This window comes from Hyla sarda, chromosome 11 (assembly GCF_029499605.1).
Source record: "Hyla sarda isolate aHylSar1 chromosome 11, aHylSar1.hap1, whole genome shotgun sequence".
NCBI lineage: Eukaryota > Metazoa > Chordata > Amphibia > Anura > Hylidae > Hyla > Hyla sarda.
In genome coordinates, this window is record NC_079199.1 from 55,534,798 (window position 1) to 55,555,518 (window position 20,721).

The window sequence follows — 20,721 nt, forward strand, 5'->3', positions numbered from 1 at the left end:
CCGCATCAGAGAGGGGGATGAATGGAAAACGGCATTTAACACCAGAGATGGACACTTTGAGTATCTGGTCATGCCCTTTGGTCTATGCAACGCCCCTGCCGTCTTCCAAGACTTTGTTAATGAAATTTTTCGTGATCTACTATACTCCTGTGTTGTTGTATATCTGGACGATATCCTGATTTTTTCTGCCAATCTTGAAGAACACCGCCAGCATGTCCGTATGGTTCTTCAGAGACTTCGTGATAATCAACTCTATGCCAAAATAGAGAAATGTCTGTTTGAATGCCAATCTCTTCCTTTTCTAGGATACTTGGTCTCTGGCCAGGGACTACAAATGGACCCAGATAAACTCTCTGCCGTCTTAGATTGGCCACGCCCCTCCGGACTCCGTGCCATCCAACGTTTTTTGGGGTTCGCCAATTATTACAGGCAATTTATTCCACATTTTTCTACCATTGTGGCTCCTATTGTGGCTTTAACAAAAAAAAATGCCGATCCCAAGTCTTGGCCTCCTCAAGCGGAAGACGCCTTTAAACGACTCAAGTCTGCCTTTTCTTCGGCTCCCGTGCTCTCCAGACCTGACCCATCTAAACCCTTCCTATTGGAGGTTGATGCCTCCTCAGTGGGAGCTGGAGCTGTCCTTCTACAAAAAAACTCTTCCGGGCATGCTGTTACTTGTGGTTTTTTTTCCAGGACCTTCTCTCCGGCGGAGAGGAACTACTCCATCGGGGATCGAGAGCTTCTAGCCATTAAATTAGCACTTGAGGAATGGAGGCATCTGCTGGAGGGATCAAGATTTCCAGTTATTATTTACACCGATCACAAGAACCTCTCCTACCTCCAGTCTGCCCAACGGCTGAATCCTCGTCAGGCCAGGTGGTCTCTGTTCTTTGCCCGATTTAATTTTGAAATTCACTTTCGGCCTGCTGATAAAAACATTAGGGCCGATGCTCTCTCTCGTTCCTCAGATGCCTCTGAAATTGAACTCTCTCCTCAACACATCATTCCTCCTGACTGCCTGATTTCCACTTCTCCAGCCTCCATCAGGCAAACTCCTCCAGGAAAGACCTTTGTTTCTCCACGCCAACGCCTTGGGATCCTCAAATGGGGTCACTCCTCCCATCTCGCAGGTCATGCGGGCATCAAGAAATCTGTGCAACTCATCTCTCGCTTCTATTGGTGGCCGACTCTAGAGACTGATGTGGTGGACTTTGTGCGAGCCTGCACTATCTGTGCCCGGGATAAGACTCCTCGCCAGAAGCCCGCTGGTTTTCTTCATCCTCTACCTGTCCCCGAACAACCTTGGTCTCTGATTGGTATGGATTTTATTACTGACTTACCCCCATCCCATGGCAACACTGTTATTTGGGTGGTCGTTGATCGATTCTCCAAAATGGCACATTTCATCCCTCTTCCTGGTCTTCCTTCAGCGCCTCAGTTGGCTAAACAATTTTTTGTACACATTTTTCGTCTTCACGGGTTGCCTACACAGATCGTCTCGGATAGAGGCGTCCAATTTGTGTCTAAATTCTGGAGGGCTCTCTGTAAACAACTCAAGATTAAATTAAATTTTTCTTCTGCATACCATCCTCAATCCAATGGACAAGTAGAGAGAATTAACCAGATCTTGGGTGACTATTTACGACATTTTGTTTCCTCCCGCCAGGATGACTGGGCAGATCTTCTACCTTGGGCCGAATTCTCGTATAATTTCAGAATCTCTGAATCTTCCTCCAAATCTCCGTTTTTCGTGGTGTACGGCCGTCACCCTCTTCCCCCCCTCCCTACCCCCTTGCCCTCTGGTCTGCCCGCTGTGGATGAAATTTCTCGTGATCTTTCCACCATATGGAAAGAGACCCAAAATTCTCTCTTACAGGCTTCTTCTCGCATGAAGAGATTCGCAGATAAGAAAAGAAGAGCTCCTCCCATTTTTTCCCCTGGAGACAAGGTATGGCTCTCCGCTAAATATGTCCGTTTCCGTGTCCCGAGCTATAAGTTGGGACCACGCTATCTTGGTCCTTTTAAAGTTTTGTGTCAAATTAATCCTGTCTCTTACAAACTTCTTCTTCCTCCTTCTCTTCGTATCCCTAATGCCTTTCACGTCTCTCTTCTTAAACCTCTCATCCTCAACCGTTTTTCTCCTAAATCTGTTCCTCCCACTCCTGTTTCCGGCTCCTCGGACATCTTCTCTGTCAAAGAGATTTTGGCCTCTAAAAAGGTCAGGGGAAGAACTTTTTTTTTAGTGGATTGGGAGGGTTGTGGTCCAGAAGAGAGGTCCTGGGAACCTGAGGACAATATCCTGGACAAAAGTCTGATCCTCAGGTTCTCAGGCCCCAAGAAGAGGGGGAGACCCAAGGGGGGGGGTACTGTTACGCCGAGCGCTCCGGGTCCCCGCTCCTCCCCGGAGCGCTCGCTACACTTCCCTCACTGCAGCGCCCCGGTCGGTTCCACGGACCCGGGGCGCTGCGTTACCACCTCCGGCCGGGATGCGATTCGCGATGCGGGTAGCGCCCGCTCGCGATGCGCACCCCGGCTCCCGTACCTTACTCGCTCCCCGTCAGTTCTGTCCCGGCGCGCGCGGCCCCGCTCCCTAGGGCGCGCGCGCGCCGGGTCTTTGCGATTTAAAGGGCCACTGCACCGCTGATTGGTGCAGTGGTTCCAATTAGTGTTTACACCTGTGCACTTCCCTATATCACCTCACTTCCCCTTCACTCCCTCGCCGGATCTTGTTGCCCTAGTGCCAGTGAAAGCGTTCCTTGTGTGTTCCTTGCCTGTGATTCCAGACCTTCTGCCGTTGCCCCTGACTACGATCCTTGCTGCCTGCCCCGACCTTCTGCTACGTCCGACCTTGCTTCTGTCTACTCCCTTGTACCGCGCCTATCTTCAGCAGCCAGAGAGGTTGAGCCGTTGCTAGGGGATACGACCTGGTCACTACCGCCGCAGCAAGACCATCCCGCTTTGCGGCGGGCTCTGGTGAAAACCAGTAGTGACTTAGAACCGATCCTCTAGCACGGTCCACGCCAATCCCTCTCTGGCACAGAGGATCCACTACCTGCCAGCCGGCATCGTGACAATGTTACCCGCCAGTGCTGTTCTGCTTCGCCCCCACCAAATCATGTTACCCGCCAGTGCTGTTCTGCTTCGCCCCCACCAAATCATGTTACCCGCCAGTGCTGTTCTGCTTCAGCCCCACCAAATCATGTTACCCGCCAGCGCTGTTCTGCTTCCCCCCCACCAAATCATGTTACCCGCCAGTGCTGTTCTGCTTCGCCCCCACCAAATCATGTTACCCTCCAGCGCTGTTCTGCTCCCCCCCCACCAAATCATGTTACCCGCCAGCGCTGTTCTGCTTCCCCCCCCCCCCCACCAAATCATGTTACCCGCCAGTGCTGTTCTGCTCCCCCCCAATAAATTATCAGCCCAGCGGGGTACTACTCACATATGTCACCCGCAAGCACTGCCCTCCTCCTCTGTTTTGGGGTCCGCCGGCACTGGCACTCTATACTGTACGCCAGTGGTCTCCAACCTGCTGACCTCCAGCTGGAGGTCCGCAGGTTTGAGACCACTGCTGTACGCTGTATCCCTATGCCCGGGCTGCAAAAGATAAAGAAAATAAACTTTAACTTACCTACGTTGGCCGCACGCTGGGGACGGGAACGTTGGATAGCCGTCAGCCTATCACTGGCCGCAGCCATGTTCCGCCCCGCCAGTGATAGGCTGAGCCTACTGTCATGTAAGGAGACGGCTTCTTATATGACAGTGCCTTTAACCTATCACTGGCGGGGCGGAACATCGCTGCGGCCAGTGATAGGCTGACGGCTATCCGACATTCCCGTCCCAAGGAACAGAGTGAGGCAGACGTAGGTAAGTTAAAGTTTATTTTCTGTATCTTTTGCAGCCCGGGCATAGGGATACAGTGTACAGCAGTGGTCTCAAACCTGCGGACCTCCAGCTGTTGCAAAACTACAACTCCCAGCATGCCCGGACAGCCAACGGCTGTCCGGGCATGCTGGGAGTTGTAGTTTTGCAACAGCTGGAGGTCCGCAGGTTTGAGACCACTGGCGTACAGTATAGAGTTCCAGCACCGGCATACCCCAAAACAGAGGAGTAGGGCAGTGTTTGCGGGTGACATATGTGAGTAGTACCCCGCTGGGCTGATAATTAATTGGGGGGGGGGGGGGAGCAGAACAGCGCTGGCGGATAACATGATTTGGTGGGGGGGAGGGGGGGGGGGGTCGCAGAGCAGCGCTGGCGGGTAAAATATGATTAGTTCCCCGATGTGGGGACAGCGCTGCGCTGGGCTGATAATTCATTCCCAAGGGGAATGGGCCCAACTGGTATTGCGGTATGGGAAAAATTAATATCGTACAGCCCAAAAATATCGGTATGCCACCCAGCCCTACCTTTTAGTTCTTACACCTCCAGCACCTGTCTCTCTTCTCCGGATAAATCCTATGTATCGCTGCAGTACATCAGTACTATTGGGAGATTATTTTATATTTCTCCCTGACACTAGAAGATGACATCCCATGGGAAAATAGGCACACCTAATGCACTTTCTCCTCACTGAACATGACCCCCGAGATGCTCTGCTTGGATTACTCAATGACAGGATCAGATGGTACAATTTCGACAATACCCCCTGGCCTGCTTCTGTAGCTAAAAACAAATTATCGAAGGCTGTCAGTATTTGTGCATCAAAGGGACCAGGGGAAGGGACTTTACACAAGACCAAAGTTGGCTATACTCCATCCATGATAGCTTTGAGTTTACAAAGGTCACAGCCCATCTCAGTAGATGCCCTTCGACTATGACATATCTCACGCAGCAACTGTGGTGTCCATCCCAACCCAGCAAGTCCAGGTGGGTCAGCCGAGTGTTATATGCCCTGGCTTCAAGTATAATCTATATTTGGTAATCCATTTATCCCAGACCTGTAAAGTGCATATGGCCAAATAACCTAATATGACCTCATCAACCATGGGGCTTGTGATAAGTCAGCAAAAGATAATAAGGCCAACATCACCATCCACTTTTTGGTCGGACCATGCTGTACCCAGTCCAATATAGCAGTAAGGATTGCTGCCTCCTAGTATAGATGTAGATCGAGCAGACCCACTCCACCCTGGGATTTTGGTTTGGTCAATGTATGTCCCTTTACACTATACTTACCACTTTTCCATATATAGTGGACAAAAGCCTTTTGTAACACCTTAAAAAATACCCCAGGGTTATATATAGGCACTACCTAGAAGACATGCAAGCTGTGACGGATCCTAGAGTCACCCTACCTACTTGGATGGACTTTAGGACATCACTATTTGTACCCCTCAGTTTATGTTGTCCAGTGACATAGAGCTCAGAGTTAAAATACTTTTATTTACTGTTTTCATACACTTTCTGTGCACAATACACCTTTGGCACTCAAGGCACTGTATAGGGAGAGCTAATTACCTTTATTGGATTATCTCCCAGACTATCTGTCACCTAGATTACCTTTGTTGGATTATCTCCCAGATACCTGTCTCCTGGATTACCTTTATTGGATTATCTCACAGACTATCTGTCACCTCTATTGTCTTTACTGACCCTTCCCCCTGTGATGTCCTTCCTATAAAAGAAGATACTTGTTCCTCAATAAAGAGTTCTGATTTTATACCTGAAGACTGGTGTTGCCTGGTTCTTTGGGTACAAGGATGCAATAATCTCTAGTTCTGCCTGGGGATATTGCCTGTGATATGCTGGAGCTTGTCATCGGGAAGGAGAAGTCACTTTTGGCGGAGTCAGTCCGTCACACAAGCATTTTAGGAGTATATCCATCTTACTCCGTACTCCGCTGGAAAACTTTTTTTTTTTTTTTTAAATCAAATGAGTCCAGAAAGTTAAACAGATTTGTAAATTACTTCAATTTAAAAATCTTAATCCTTCCAGTACTTATCAGCTGCTGTATGCTCTACAGGAAGTTATTTTCTTTTTGATTTCATTTCTGTCTGACCACAGTGCTCTCTGCTGGCACCTCTGTCCATATCAGGAACTGTCCAGAGCAGGATAGGCTTGCTATGGAGATTTGCTCCTACTCCAGACAGTTCCTGACATGGACAGAGGTGTCAGCAGAAAACATTGTGGTCAGACAGAAAAGAAAATTCTAAAATAAAAGAACTTCCTTTGTAGTATACAGCAGCTGATAAGTATTGGAAGGATTAAGATTTTTAAATAGAAATAATTTACAAATCTTAAGCATAGAAGGTATAGAGAAACAGAGCAACTCACCACACCGACCCAGATATTCTTTGCAGGTGAAACTTTATTCCAGGATTATCACCACGGGAGAAAAGCAGGGGGGAGTAGACAAGGACGCGGGGGATACCCCCGCGTCCTTGTCTACTTCCCCCTGCTTGTCTCCCGTGGTGATAATCCTGGAATAAAGTTTCACCTGCAAAGAATATCTGGGTCGGTGTGGTGAGTTGCTCCGTTTCTCTATGCCTTCTATGCTTATGCTTTGAATGGACTTTGCTGCACACGTAGAGCACCACTGAAATCCCTCCAGCAGTTACATAGTTACATAGTTAGTATGGCTGAAAAAAGACATACGTCCATCAAGTCCAACCAGGGAATTGAAGGGAAGGGTGTAAGGGGATAAGGGGAAGGGATGTAGTTTTATAATTCTGCAAAAGCATTAATGTTATTTTGTTCCAGGAATGTATCTAACCCTGTTTTAAAGCTGTTAATTGTTCCTGCTGTGACCAGTTCCTGAGGTAGACCGTTCCATAAATTCACAGTCCTCACGGTAAAGAAGGCGTGTCGCCCCTTTAGACTAAACCTTTTCTTCTCCAGACGGAGGGAGTGCCCCCTCGTCCTTTGGGGGGGTTTAACCTGGAACAGTTTTTCTCCATATTTTTTGTATGGGCCATTAATATACTTATATAAGTTTATCATATCCCCCTTAATCGTCTCTTCTCAAGACTAAACAATTGTAACTCCTTTAATCGCTCCTAATAGCTAAGATGTTCCATGCCCAATATTAGTTTAGTCGCGCGTCTCTGCACCCTTTCCAGCTCCGCAGTGTCCCTTTTATGAACAGGCGACCAAAACTGAACAGCATATTCCAGGTAAGGCCGTACCAATGCTTTATAAAGGGGGAGTATTATGTCTCTGTCCCTTGAGTCCATGCCTCTTTTTATACATGACAATATCCTGCTGGCTTTGGAAGCAGCAGCCTGAAATTGCATGCTATTCTGTAGTCTGTGATCCACAAGTACACCCAGATCCAGTTGCAAGGGAAGACACAGTATACCGAGTACAGATCATATCCCTTCAGTGCTATTCAGCAGGTGGTGCCGAGTCTCTCTTTACTTGTATAATTTACAAATCTGTTTAACTTTCTGGCACCAATTGATTTAAAAAATAAATAAATAAAGTTTTCCGGCGGAGTACCCTTTTAAGGGCATCTGTCCAAACCATGACAAATATTTAGGTTGATATGACTATAGATAAAAAAGTATCCTCTTTTGTAGAGGGAGATAGTTCAGAGGAAACATCTGAACATAAAAAGTGTGCAGCCTAAAATGTTTGTCTGGCAGGTTCAGTGGAGACGAGTTAGTTGTGGCTGGAAGAAATCATCATGACAGTCTCCACAAAGAGACTGTATGTAATCACTTATATGGTCTGCAGAGCCTGTGCAGAGCCAGGTCACCCCTATATGGTCACTGTATGGGGGAAATGAGTCTGTATATAGTAGTTTTATTTATTGAGTATGGTAGTATTATCCCGTCATTATATGGTGGTAATGGTACTGTTCATGTTGTGGCACCATTATTTGTCCCTTGTATAGTGGTGTTATTGGTTACACTGGTCTGTATATAGTGGTGCTATTGGTGATACTGGTCTGTATATAGTGGTGTTATTGGTGATACTGGTCTGTGTACAGTGGTTTTATTGGTGATATTGGTCCATGCATAGTGGTTTTATTCAGTATAAGTATAGTAGTATTATCCCGTCATTATATGGTAGTAATAGTAGTGGTCGTTGTGTGGCTGTATTATTTTCCCCTTGTATAGTGGTGTTATTGGTGATACTGGTCAGTGTATAGTGGTTTTATTCAGTATCAGTGTTGTCGTATTATCCAGCCCCTATATGGTGGTAATGGTAGTGGTCATGTTGTGGTGCAATTATTTTTCCCTTGTATAATGGAGATAAAGGTCTGTGTATAGTGTTTTTTTTCTTATTTAATAACAGTATTAGTCAGTGCAGTAGTAATACGTCATTCTGGTGTGGAGGTGTTTTATGTGAAAATCTATGCTAAAATATTTCTTCTTTTTCTGAAAGGGTACCTTGCCTTCCATCTTATATTACACTACATTCTCTTGGTTAAACCATTCTTGTAAGACACACTAAACCCACTAACAACTTTTAGTGCAAGCCGCCACCCTATATACTTTAAAGCACAGTACCATTGAATACAATGTTTATCTAGTCTAGAGAGCCTTTGCCACAGATCTTATGTCTCTATCCCTGTGGCACACAAAAAAAGATAAGAAAAAAAACATAAGGAAAAAAAAGTTTTTCCCCAACTTCTCTTTCTCCCCCATCCCCTTCCTCCCCCAAACTAGAACTCAATCAGTTATCTACTTGGTCATTCGGAGATCTGAACAGGCGTTACTCCTTAGCCTAGATGCCGAAAAGGCGTTTGATAGGCTGGGGTGGCCATTTATTTTTGCCACCCTTCAGAAATGTGGTATTACTGGCAATTTTTTAACTGCGCTGCGAGAACTCTACTCCTCTCCCACTGCCTCTCTCAAGCTTCCTCTTCGACTTTCCCCTTGTCCAATGGCACCCGTCAAGGCTGCTCGTTATCCCCTCTTGTGTTTTCTCTCTGTATAGAGCCTCTGGCTGCCATGATTAGGGGGAACCCAGACATTGCTGGCGTTTCTTTGCATTATAGAGAGTTCAAGATATGTGTTACGCCTAGCGCTCCGGGTCCCCGCTCCTCCCCGGAGCGCGTACGGCGTCTCTCTCTCCGCAGCGCCCCGGTCGGTCCCGCTGACCGGGAGCGCTGCCCTGTCATGGCCGTTGGGGATGCGATTCGCACAGCGGGACGCGCCCGCTCGCGAATCGCATCCCAGGTCACTTACCCGTTCCCGTCTCCTGCTGTCATGTGCTGGCGCGCGCGGCTCCGCTCTCTAGGGCGCGCGCGCGCCAGCTCCCTGAGATTTAAAGGGCCAGTGCACCAATGATTGGTGCCTGGCCCAATTAGCTTAATTGGCTCCCACCTGTTCCCTGGATATATCTAGTCTCCTCCCTTGCACTCCCTTGCCGGATCTTGTTGCCTTAGTGCCTAGTGAAAGCGTTCCCTTGTCTGTTCCTAGCCCGTGTTCCTGAACTCCTGCCGTTGCCCCTGACTACGATCCTTGCTGCCTGCCTCGACCTTCTGCTACGTCCGACCTTGCTTCTGCCTACTCCCTTGTACCTCGCCTATCTTCAGCATCTTCAGCAGCCAGAGAGGTGAGCCGTTGCTAGTGGATACGACCTGGTCACTACCGCCGCAGCAAGACCATCCCGCTTTGCGGCGGGCTCTGGTGAAAACCTGTAGTGGCTTAGAACCGGTCCACTAGCGCGGTCCTCGCCATCCCTCTCTGGCACAGAGGATCCACTACCTGCCAGCCGGCATCGTGACAGTAGATCCGGCCATGGATCCCGCTGAAGTTCCTCTGCCAGTTGTCGCTGACCTCACCACGGTGGCCGCCCAGCAAGCCCGACAGATCGCCCTTCTAACCCGTCAGCTGTCGGAAATGTCCACCATTTCGCACCAACTTCAGTCGCAACTTCTCCAGCAATCTTCTCCTCCGCCAGCTCCTGCACCTCCTCCGCAGCGAGTGGCCACTCCTAGCCTCCGCCTGTCCTTGCCGGACAAATTTAATGGGGACTCTAAGTATTGCCGTGGCTTTCTTTCGCAATGTTCCCAGCACTTGGAGATGATGTCGGACCAGTTTCCTACTGAAAGGTCTAAGGTGGCTTTCGTGTTCTGCCTTCTGTCTGGAAAAGCCCTGTCATGGGCCGCACCGCTCTGGGACCGCAATGACCCCGTCACTGCCTCTGTACACTCCTTCTTCTCGGAAATTCGAAGTGTCTTTGAGGAACCTGCCCGAGCTTCTTCAGCCGAGATTGCCCTGCTGAACCTGGCCCAGGGTGTTTCTTCCGTTGGCGAGTACGCCATTCAGTTCCGTGCTCTTGCTTACGAGTTGTCCTGGAATAGTGAGGTTCTCTGCGCGACCTTTAAAAAAGGCCTATCCAGCAACATTAAAGATGTTCTGGCCGCACGAGAGACTCCTGCTGACCTACATGAACTCATTCATCTAGCCACTCGCATTGACATGCGTTCTTCCGGATGGCGTCTGGAGCTCCGCCTGGATATGGACTTTGTTCGCACGAAGCGTTTTTTCTCTCCGGCTCCTCTCTCCTCTGGTCCTCTGCAATCTGTTCCTGTGCTTCCCGCCGCGGAGGCTATGCAAGTTGACCGGTCTTGCTTGACACCTCAAGAGAGGACACGACGCCGCATGGAGAATCTTTGCCTGTACTATGCCGGTACCGAACACTTCCTGAAGGATTGTCCTATCCGTCCTCCCCGCCTGGAAAGACGTACGCTGACTCCGCACAAAGGTGACACAGTTCATGATGTCTACTCTGCTTCTCCACGCCTTACTGTGCCTGTGCGGATATCTGCCTCTACCTTCTCCTTCTCTACTATGCTCTTCTTGGATTCCGGATCTGCAGGAAAAATTTTTTTGGCCTCTCTCATCAACAGGTTCTACGTTCCTGTGACCAGTCTCGCCAGACCCCTCTACATCTATTGTTTTTACAATAAAAGATTGGACTGTCTCGTACGTTTCCACACAGAACCCCTCCTAATTTGCATCGGACCTCATCACGGAAAAATTGAGTTTTTTTTCCTCAGGTTCTTTGGCCCCAAGAAGAGGGGGAGACCCAAGGGGGGGGGGTACTGTTACGCCTAGCGCTCCGGGTCCCCGCTCCTCCCCGGAGCGCGTACGGCGTCTCTCTCTCCGCAGCGCCCCGGTCGGTCCCGCTGACCGGGAGCGCTGCCCTGTCATGGCCGTTGGGGATGCGATTCGCACAGCGGGACGCGCCCGCTCGCGAATCGCATCCCAGGTCACTTACCCGTTCCCGTCTCCTGCTGTCATGTGCTGGCGCGCGCGGCTCCGCTCTCTAGGGCGCGCGCGCGCCAGCTCCCTGAGATTTAAAGGGCCAGTGCACCAATGATTGGTGCCTGGCCCAATTAGCTTAATTGGCTCCCACCTGTTCCCTGGATATATCTAGTCTCCTCCCTTGCACTCCCTTGCCGGATCTTGTTGCCTTAGTGCCTAGTGAAAGCGTTCCCTTGTCTGTTCCTAGCCCGTGTTCCTGAACTCCTGCCGTTGCCCCTGACTACGATCCTTGCTGCCTGCCTCGACCTTCTGCTACGTCCGACCTTGCTTCTGCCTACTCCCTTGTACCTCGCCTATCTTCAGCATCTTCAGCAGCCAGAGAGGTGAGCCGTTGCTAGTGGATACGACCTGGTCACTACCGCCGCAGCAAGACCATCCCGCTTTGCGGCGGGCTCTGGTGAAAACCTGTAGTGGCTTAGAACCGGTCCACTAGCGCGGTCCTCGCCATCCCTCTCTGGCACAGAGGATCCACTACCTGCCAGCCGGCATCGTGACAATATGCTTATTTGCTGATAATGTTCTTCTTACGCTCTCCCGCCCCTTGCTTTCTCTCCCTAATCTGTATAGAGCTTTGCATGACTATGGAGTGGTCTCCGGCTACAAGGTTAATCTATCTAAATCCGAGACCCTTCCTCTTAATCTCCCAGTTTATACCTCTACTCTCTTGCGCTCCAACTATTCTTTTAAATGGTCCTCATTAGCTATCAAATACCTGGGGGTTTGTATTACTTCTTGTTATTCCTCTCTGTACTCGGCTAACTACCTTCCACTTTTTCGGGAACTCCGTGCCCTTCTAGAAAAGTGGAGAACTCAATACATCTCCTTCTTTGGGCGTATTGCGGCGATAAAAATGACGATCCTCCCGAACCTCCTCTATTTTTGAGACGTTACCGGTTCGTGTACCTTTATCTGCCCTCCGTTCTTTCCAATCAGCTATTTTTCGTTTAATCTGGGATGGGAAGAGGCATCGCCTACCTATGTCTGTAATAATGGCTAGTAGGGCGTGGGGGGCCTAGCGGTCCCTGATGTAATCAAATGCTATTGGGCTGCCCATTTGCACCATCTTGCGGCTTGGTGTACCTACCATGCATACAGCCGCTGGGTGGAGTTTGAAAAACTTTGGTTGGCTCCCGTGCACCACAACACTTTTCTCTGGTCTCCTCTGGCTTCTACTGTTTCTCTCTCTCTTTTACTGGGTTCCATGACCTTTACTAAATATGTGTGGGGTTACTGTTCCGTGAAGTTTCAACTGTCCTCCCCCCTGCGTTCTTTCCTTTATCATCCTGATTTTCCTTCTGGTCTTTCCTCTATTATGATGCGAGAGTGGGGTTCTAGGGGGCTTTTCTGTTGGGCGGATGTGGTGGACCCTCTTTCCCATTCCCTTCTGCCCTTTGACCATCTGTTTTCCCGCTGGGATCTCCCCTCGTCTGAGCGCTTTCACTACCTGCAGTTCCGGCACTACATGTCATCCTCGATTGGGTCCACAGTAGTCTCCCTGCCTACTGGATTTGAGAGACCGTGCCGTGGTGGGCTTCAGGCGAGGGGCCTTCTCTCTGATATTTACTCCTTGCTTCTCCACCCTCCTGGTGGGTCCCCTCCCACTCACCGATATATGGATCGTTGGGAGACCGCACTTAACACCACCATCACCCTTCCTTAATGGTAGGTTATCTGGGAGACGGCCTCTAGGGCTTCGATCTGTACAGCTTATAAGGAAACCCAGTATAAATTAATAATGGGCTAGTATCACACCCCTGAACTGTTGAATAGGCTGAACCCAGATATCCCCCCACAGTGCTGGCGTGGGGTAGGACTGGGCACGCTATTCCATATATTCTGGTCATGCCCCTTGTTAACTGAGTACTGGTCTAGAGTCCAGAGGTTACTACGTGACGTTTTGGGTGTTCTGGTCCCCATAGACCCCCGTATTTATTTTCTTCATCTCTCCTGCCCTTCCTTGTCTAAGAAACCCTTCAAACTCTTTCAGCATATTGTCTTAGCAGACAAGACCCTCATAGCCAAATATTGGAAGAAAACTCTCCCTCACCCTGATTCGGCCCTACTTGCCCGTATACGTGAAATCCGTTCTCTGGAATTCCTGACAGCTTTCCTCAATAATACTATTCCCTTGTTCCTTTTGGTCTGGGAGCCCTGGGATCACTTTACTGATTGGCAACCGCCTTGATTTCTTCTCTCCTCTTTCTTTCCTCACCCTTTTTCTTCCCCCCTCTTTTCTCATTTTTCACCCTACCTTATGTGGTTGTTGCATGTTGTCCTTGTGTGTCTATTGTTCGTCCCCCCTCCCTCTTTTTGTTGTTGTTCTTGCAACCTTTATATCTGATACGGATGTTGCTTGGTGACACGCTGGTACAGGCTGTTCTATGACTCTTATGGTTGTTCTGGGTGTTTCATAGTTTGGTACTGGTCGCCTTCCACAATTTTTTGGACCTCTATGGCTTTACATCGGCCGTACCTTGTACTTGTCATCTCATTATACTGTGAGGATTACTAATGGGCCTCGGCACTTTGCTTCCCTTGTATTTGCAGGTTATGTTAGCCTGTGGTATTTGTGTTAACATTCCTTGTTTATTTTATGTCTTTGAATTTATGTATATGAAAAAAACCTTTAATAAACATTACAGTTTAAAAAAACCTCAATCAGTTATCTGGGCTTTCCACCCAGGAACCTTCGGCACCTCTTGGTTACATAAACGGACCGCTATAGAAGATGTATTTTTGGTAAGCCAAGGACCTCAGAAAAAGCTGGTAAGTCATTAGGTTCTCACAACACATAACGGTGGCCACTACATTGTACTACCAATGGAAACGGAGTATGTAAACTCTCTCACTAAGAGCATCTAACAATGGATGAAAATCCCTATGCTGAAGTACTGTAAAACATAACAGATCCTGCAAGAAAGCCGGTTTCCTAAAAAGCAATATAGTCCATGGTGTGATATATTGATGCAACCTGCATATCATGCCTCATGGTTGGTTAATATCAGGGCTAGAAGATCCCAATGCCCTTGGAGCTCTGTCAATCTCTAGCTTGTTGGAAACTGGGCATTGTAATACGGTACTAAAAACACTGTCTAACTCTAGCAAACACTTGATGTGGAAATATTTCTTCTGATTACGTTTTTTAAAGTGTATATGGAAATCTTGCGCTTCCATGTGGCTAGATAGATTATTAACCTGCGTAAAAAAAAGTGTAGGGATTTATGGACAGATCCTTTACTTTGTTTTCCACCTCTTGAAAGTTTTAATGGAGAAGAGCTCCTGCTTTTTTTGTCTAGTAGAAAGCAACTTCATATGTGCCTGCCAAGTTGTCCCCCCAGTTTAAAGGGGTATTCCATTTTTTATTTTTATTTGAATGTGCTAAAGGGACCTGTAAAGTTAGTGCAGTTCATATAGTGTCTGTATCTGTTTGATGGTGTTCTTGCAATTCTGTGATTTTTGGCCCAATGTTTATGTTTAACAACAACAAAATAAGTGTTGTCTCAGGTATTCCCAGGTTGCAGTGCGGCCTGAGACATTACATCACTAATCAGGTGTTCAGAGGGATCCTGTCTTTGCTTCAATGGGTGGAGCGACCGCTGGGTGGGAGGGAGATCATTCTGCAGGGAAGTGTAGGTTTGCAACAGCTGGAGACACCCTGGTTGGAAAAAAATAGTCTATTGCATTAAAGGCAGCACAGGCGTGTTTCAATGGGTGGGGTGGCTTATGTGTTGGAGGAAGAAAAATGACCTCACACATACAAACAAGGAATCATTAGAAATGTAGTTCGGGAGGGAACTCCAACAGGAAACAGCCGGTTCACAAAAAGATAGCCATATTGTTATGATCGATTCCGAACATAGACATTTAGCTCCAAGACAAGCACATGTCCATTACTGTCTGGCAGGTAGGTACTAAAATCACCTTATGGTGGATAACCCCTTTAATGGTCCTCATTGGCCCAGTGGCTGTTTTCCTCTTGTGTCCCCATGCCTGAATGCTCAACTGGAGGGCTAAGAACTGTGTCGGTGTGGAAAGCAGCTGATGGTAGTGCTGCCATGTTTTCCCTATATGCTCCAAGGTTAACCAGTGTCTTTTTTGGTAGGAGTGACTGAGTTTGCACTCAGCCGCTGTTCTGGTAGCTGTGCCGGTTCTGGCTGCAGACTTTCTCCCCTGGCTGACTTTGTCCCTCGGCCAATCCAAACCTGCCCTGGGGCGGATTTAAGCAATCATAGCTCCTGCTGTTCGGCATCTTCTCTTATTTGCTGCAGCCTGGTTAGGAGCTGGGACAGGCTGAGACCCGGAAGGACAGCCCATCCAGTTTATCCTACTGCTCTGTGGATCACAGACTGCTGGCACTGGGTGAGGTGGCTTTTCCCCTGTGGGGCAGAAGATCCCTGCTATTGCAGGATAGTGCATGTGCACCAAGGTAGGTGTACCCAGAGATGCAGGAGACCCGGACCGGGTCATGTCCAGCATTTAATTTTTGTACATTATTATAGGGGCTGTCTAAGTTGTTTTTAAAGGGAACCTGTCATCTGTTTTATGCTACCCAAACTAGGGGCAGCATGAATCTGGTTTAGGAAGTAGGGTCCTGGACCACTATGTTTACTCTGAAATGCTAGGCACAAAAGACAGGATCTATCCCATTCAAATGATTTGGAAATATCACTGGGCATACTGTGACCTTTTCAGAGGTCATTCTACAGGGAGAGGGAGGCTGAACTGTGAACAGCAACTATTGTGTGTACCTGTAATTTATATATTGGTCTCACCTTTCACTGTAATCCTGTCTCTGTGTTGATAAGGAGGGCACTGCAGGAAAGTGATCTGTACAGAACAGGAAGTGTCAGTTTATTTTTAGGCCTAGCGGCAGAATGGAAACTGCAAGTTTACAAGATTACTTTTAAGGCTGCATTCACACAACGTTTTTGCAATACAGTTCCCGTAGCAGGTTTTTGATAAAAAATGAATTCCACCAAACCGGAGTAAACAAAATGTATCAAAATGTGTGTACAAAAATTAACACATATACGGTTAAAAACCGTTTATGTTTCTAAGTTTTCACTTCATTATGAATAAAGTTACACTTGTTTCATTGAAATTCCAAGAACTGTGCGTGTGCATAGACAAAAACCGTATTGCACAAACTGCATGGGACCGTACGCACATACGGTTCTGTACAGTTCCCATTGACTCCCCTGTTAAAATAACCGCATACGGTTTCAATAAGGTTTTTCACCTGGACCAAAAACCATAATAGGCTATGGTTTTGGGAACAGGGGAAAAAAAAAAAAAACAGAGAGTCAATGCATACGTTTTTCAATACGGTTCCATACAGTTTTCAAATTGAAAACGTATACAGGAACTGGAACCAAAAACGTGGTGTGAACGCACCCTAAGATATAAATAGTAAAATTGAAAATTAGAAAAACAAAAAACAAAAATGTATAAAAATATGTTCATCATTAAAACCAGATTTAAACAATAGGTCATTTTCTGATGACACATTCCCTCCATTTATGATCTGTTCCTAGCTTTCTATTCAAAAACTACAATTAATTACCCAAGGTGAATTAAACTAATTTCCGATCCTCATGAGCTGTCCAAGGACGAGAGAGTTAAAGAAAAAATCCAGAGCAAGACAACTTAACCCCTATGCGCAGGATAGGGAATAAGTGTCTGATCGCGGGGATCCAACCGTTGGGACACACCATCTCCCGTACAGGGCCCCCGGCTCTGCTTAGGTGACTCTTGCACCCAGTACTGACGTAGGGAGAAACACACCCCCTCCATTAATTTCAACAAGAGAGGCAGAAACACAGCGTTCGTGTGTCTCCGCCTCTCCAATAGAAGTGAATGGAGGGGGTGTGTTTAAACCAGTGTCAACGCTGGGTGCGAAATGTATGGTGTGACATTACTGAACCAGCTGCTCTTCATATGGGAGATCACGGGGTGTCCCAGCGGTCAGACCCCCCGCAATCAGACACTTATTCTCTATCCTGAGAATAGGGGATAAGTTGTCTTGTACTGGATTTCTTCTTTAACAAATAATGAGATCATAAAAATAAATCCTCACTCAGTCCTCTATTACCCTGTAACTTCTCTTACTGCCCCCTGCTGTAGAATGGAGTAGGATAGACAGTCACTTGATGTTACCAGCTTCCTAAGACTTTGCACATCTCTATTATGGGACATGTTGAAATCCCTCCACAGATGTTGGGAAACAGTGAGGTAGGTGGTTATTGCTTCCATACGTTTGTCCATGTACAAGTAATACAAGATAAATCCTCGGTGTACTTGAATGGGGACTACTGTCCTGATGGTATGGACAGCTATACAGACGCGTTACAAGGAATGATGGTGTAACTATAGATAACAGCAAGGTCTAAATGGGTACGACAAAGAAGTGTCAGGAGCGGTAAATTGATATTACCAATAAAGTGTAGATGTGTTGTGTTACAGATTATCACATAATCCACATACACACTGTCTCCAGTGCCAATTGGCTTGCATACGTATTTGGAAGTTGTATATTCGGGGAATTTACAATACAGCTGGTTCGCTATGAGAAGATACACTTACAAAGCCTATGGGTATGGCCACACATATTTGCTGCAGATTTTCCACAAAGACATTTAGCATGGAAACATTTACAGATGCAGAAATGCAGATGAGAATTTAAAAAATTGCCTCTACATTTTGCAGAACTCAATCCACAAAAAAAATTCTGTAGCAATTCAGACTGTGGTATTTAACTAACAGCATGTCAATTTTGGTGGTTTTAAGTGTAAAGTGTGAACAATGGAGTTCAACCAGATAATTTTAGCAACCTACAATGATAGTCATTAGGCTTCCTTAGCACATATCCACATGGAAAACTGTAACATCATTCAAGCTGCCTCCTCTCTTTATCTTGGTTGTCCCTTGTGTAAGAACAGGTAAAGTTATATGACAAACAGATATAATGCAAAAGCAATGTTCTTTCTTGGAGCTATAAATCCACTGATAATGATCAAATGTAAATACAGTTAATCCTTTCAAAAAGACCGCCTATTTGAAAAGACTATCCCCTCATCCAGACCATATTTCACGTGACAGATTTTCATTCCACCATTTTTTACATATAGTGACCATTTTCTTTAAGAACACCACCCCCTAGAGAAGATCACTTTTTAGTGCAATTTTGGGTGGTCTTCTCAAAGGGGTTAACTGCAAATTGTAAACATACACGTGTAAAGATCAGTCCATCAATATATCAGTCCACAGTAATGGAATGTGGAAGCTTATATCTTCTCAATGCTTCTGAACAGAAGATTCCCACCTTCCATGTGCACATACAGGGGTCTGATGCTATAAACAGTTCTATCTGCAGAACACTTGGATATCCCTTTGTATAGGATCAATAGCTCAACCACATAGACAGATGCAGATCTTCAGAAATAGACAGTTCTACTACAGGCACGAAGACCAGACAGGGGGCATTCTCACCCCAAACGTCTTTTAGAATTTTGGGAAAATCTGTAAAAAAAAACAAACAAGAAAGGAAATTGATAAATACAAATATAACCTATGCACAGTCTACAACCACAAGAAATGACTCTACTCATACAAGGGACAAAATCCACTTATGGTTTTGTGGACCCAAATACATTCTATTATTTTGGAGCTGCCCATTTGCACCAAGAATATCAAATATGGAATACTTAGAACATTTTCAAGAAGACATATGGAATTTATCAAAACTTACACTAGAAAACTGGTGTGAAATAGTGTGTCAACTCCCATGAAAACTCTCATGCAAGACTTGATAAATTGCCCCCAATTGGCTTTTCTCTCACATGCATATTTTTATATTTTCAAGAATCTTTAAATATTCTCTATTCTATGTTTTAGACAATGATCTAGATTTATCATTACAGTCATGGCCGTTAATGTTGGCACCCCTGAAATTTTTCAAGAAAATTAAGTATTTCTCACAGAAAAGGATTGCATGAACACATGTTTTTCTATACACATGTTTATTCCCTTTGTGTGTATTGGAACTAAACCAAAAAAGGGAGGAAACAAAGCAAATTGGACATAATGTCACACCAAACTCCAAAAATGGGCTGGACAAAATTATTGGCACCCTTAACTTAATATTTGGTTGCACACCATTTGGAAAAAATAACTGAAATCAGTCACTTCCTATAACCATCAATAAACTTCTTACACATCTCAGCCGGAATGTTGGACCACTCTTTCCTTTGCAAACTGCTCCAGGTCTCTCTTTTTGGAAGGCGCCTTTTCCCAACAGCAATTTTAAGATCTCTCCACAGGTGTTCAATGGGATTTAGATCTGGACTCATTGCTGGCCACTTCAGAACTCTCCAGCTGTTTGTTGCCATCCATTTCTGGGTGCTTTTTGAAGTATGTTTGGGGTCATTGTCCTGCTTGAAGACCCAAGATCTTGGATGCAAGATCTCCCAGCTTTCTGACACTCGGCTGTACAGTGCGACCCAAAATCCATTGGTAATCTTCAGATTTCATGATGCCTTGCACACATTCAAGGCATGCAGTGCCAGAGGCAGCAACACTACCCCAAAACATAATTGAACCTCCACCATATTTCGCTGTAGGTACTGTGTTCTTTTCTTTGTAGGCCTCATTCCGTTTTCGGTAAACAGTAGAATGATGTGCTTTACCAAAAAGCTTGGTCTTATCTGTTCACAAGATGTTTCCCAGATGGATTTTGGCTTACTCAAGTTAATTTGGGCAAAATGTAGTCTTGATGTTTTATGTTTCAGCAGTGCGGTCCTCATGGGTCTCCTGCCTTAGCGTTTCATATCATTTAAATGTTGACGGATAGTTCCAGCTGACACCGATGCTCCCTGAGCCTGCAGGACAGCTTATATATCTTTGGAACTTGTTTGGGGCTGCTTATCCATCCGGATTATCCTGAGTTGACACCTTTCATCAAGTTTTTCTCTTCCGTCCACGCCCGGAGAGATTAGCTAAAATGCCATGGGTTGCAAACTTCTTGATAATGTTGTGCACTGTGGACAAAGACAAATCTAGATCTCTGGAGATGGACTTGTAACCTTGAGATTGTTGATATTTTTCCACAATTTTGGTTCTCAAGTCCTCAGACAGTTCTCTTCTCCTCTTTCTGTTGTCCATGCTTAGTGTGACACACACAGACACACAATGCAAAGACTAAGTGAACTTCTATCCTTTTTATCTGCTGTCAGGTGTGATTTTTATATTGCCCACACCTGTTACTTGCCCCAAGTGAGTTTAAAGGAGCATCACATGCTTGAAACAATCTTATTTATCCACAATTTTGAAAGGGTGCCAATAATTTTGTCCAGCCTATTTGTGGCATTTGGTGTGACATTATGTCCAATTTGCCTTTTTCCTCCCTTTTTTGGTTTAGTTCCAATACACACAAAAGGAATAAACATGTGTATAGCAAAACGTGTTACTTCAATCGTTTTCTGTGAGAAATACTTCATTTTCTTGA

General features: G+C 46.3%; 1 protein-coding gene across 3 annotated transcripts in view; it reads right to left on the bottom strand.

The window, feature by feature from the left end:
- Positions 1 to 20,721, bottom strand: part of LOC130295009 (zinc finger protein 770-like) — a 179,711-nt gene that overhangs the window by 64,989 nt on the left and 94,001 nt on the right. Inside the window, exon 15 of one of the 3 annotated variants that reach the window (XM_056545184.1) lies at positions 16,024 to 18,737. The exons of 1 other annotated variant lie outside the window; for it this stretch is intronic. In XM_056545184.1, coding sequence (XP_056401159.1) covers positions 18,619 to 18,737 — 119 coding nt within the window. In that variant the 3' untranslated portion in view covers positions 16,024 to 18,618. Of the gene's footprint in view, positions 1 to 16,023; positions 18,738 to 20,721 lie in introns of those variants that run through there. One more of the 3 variants, XM_056545183.1, reaches the window with a different exon arrangement.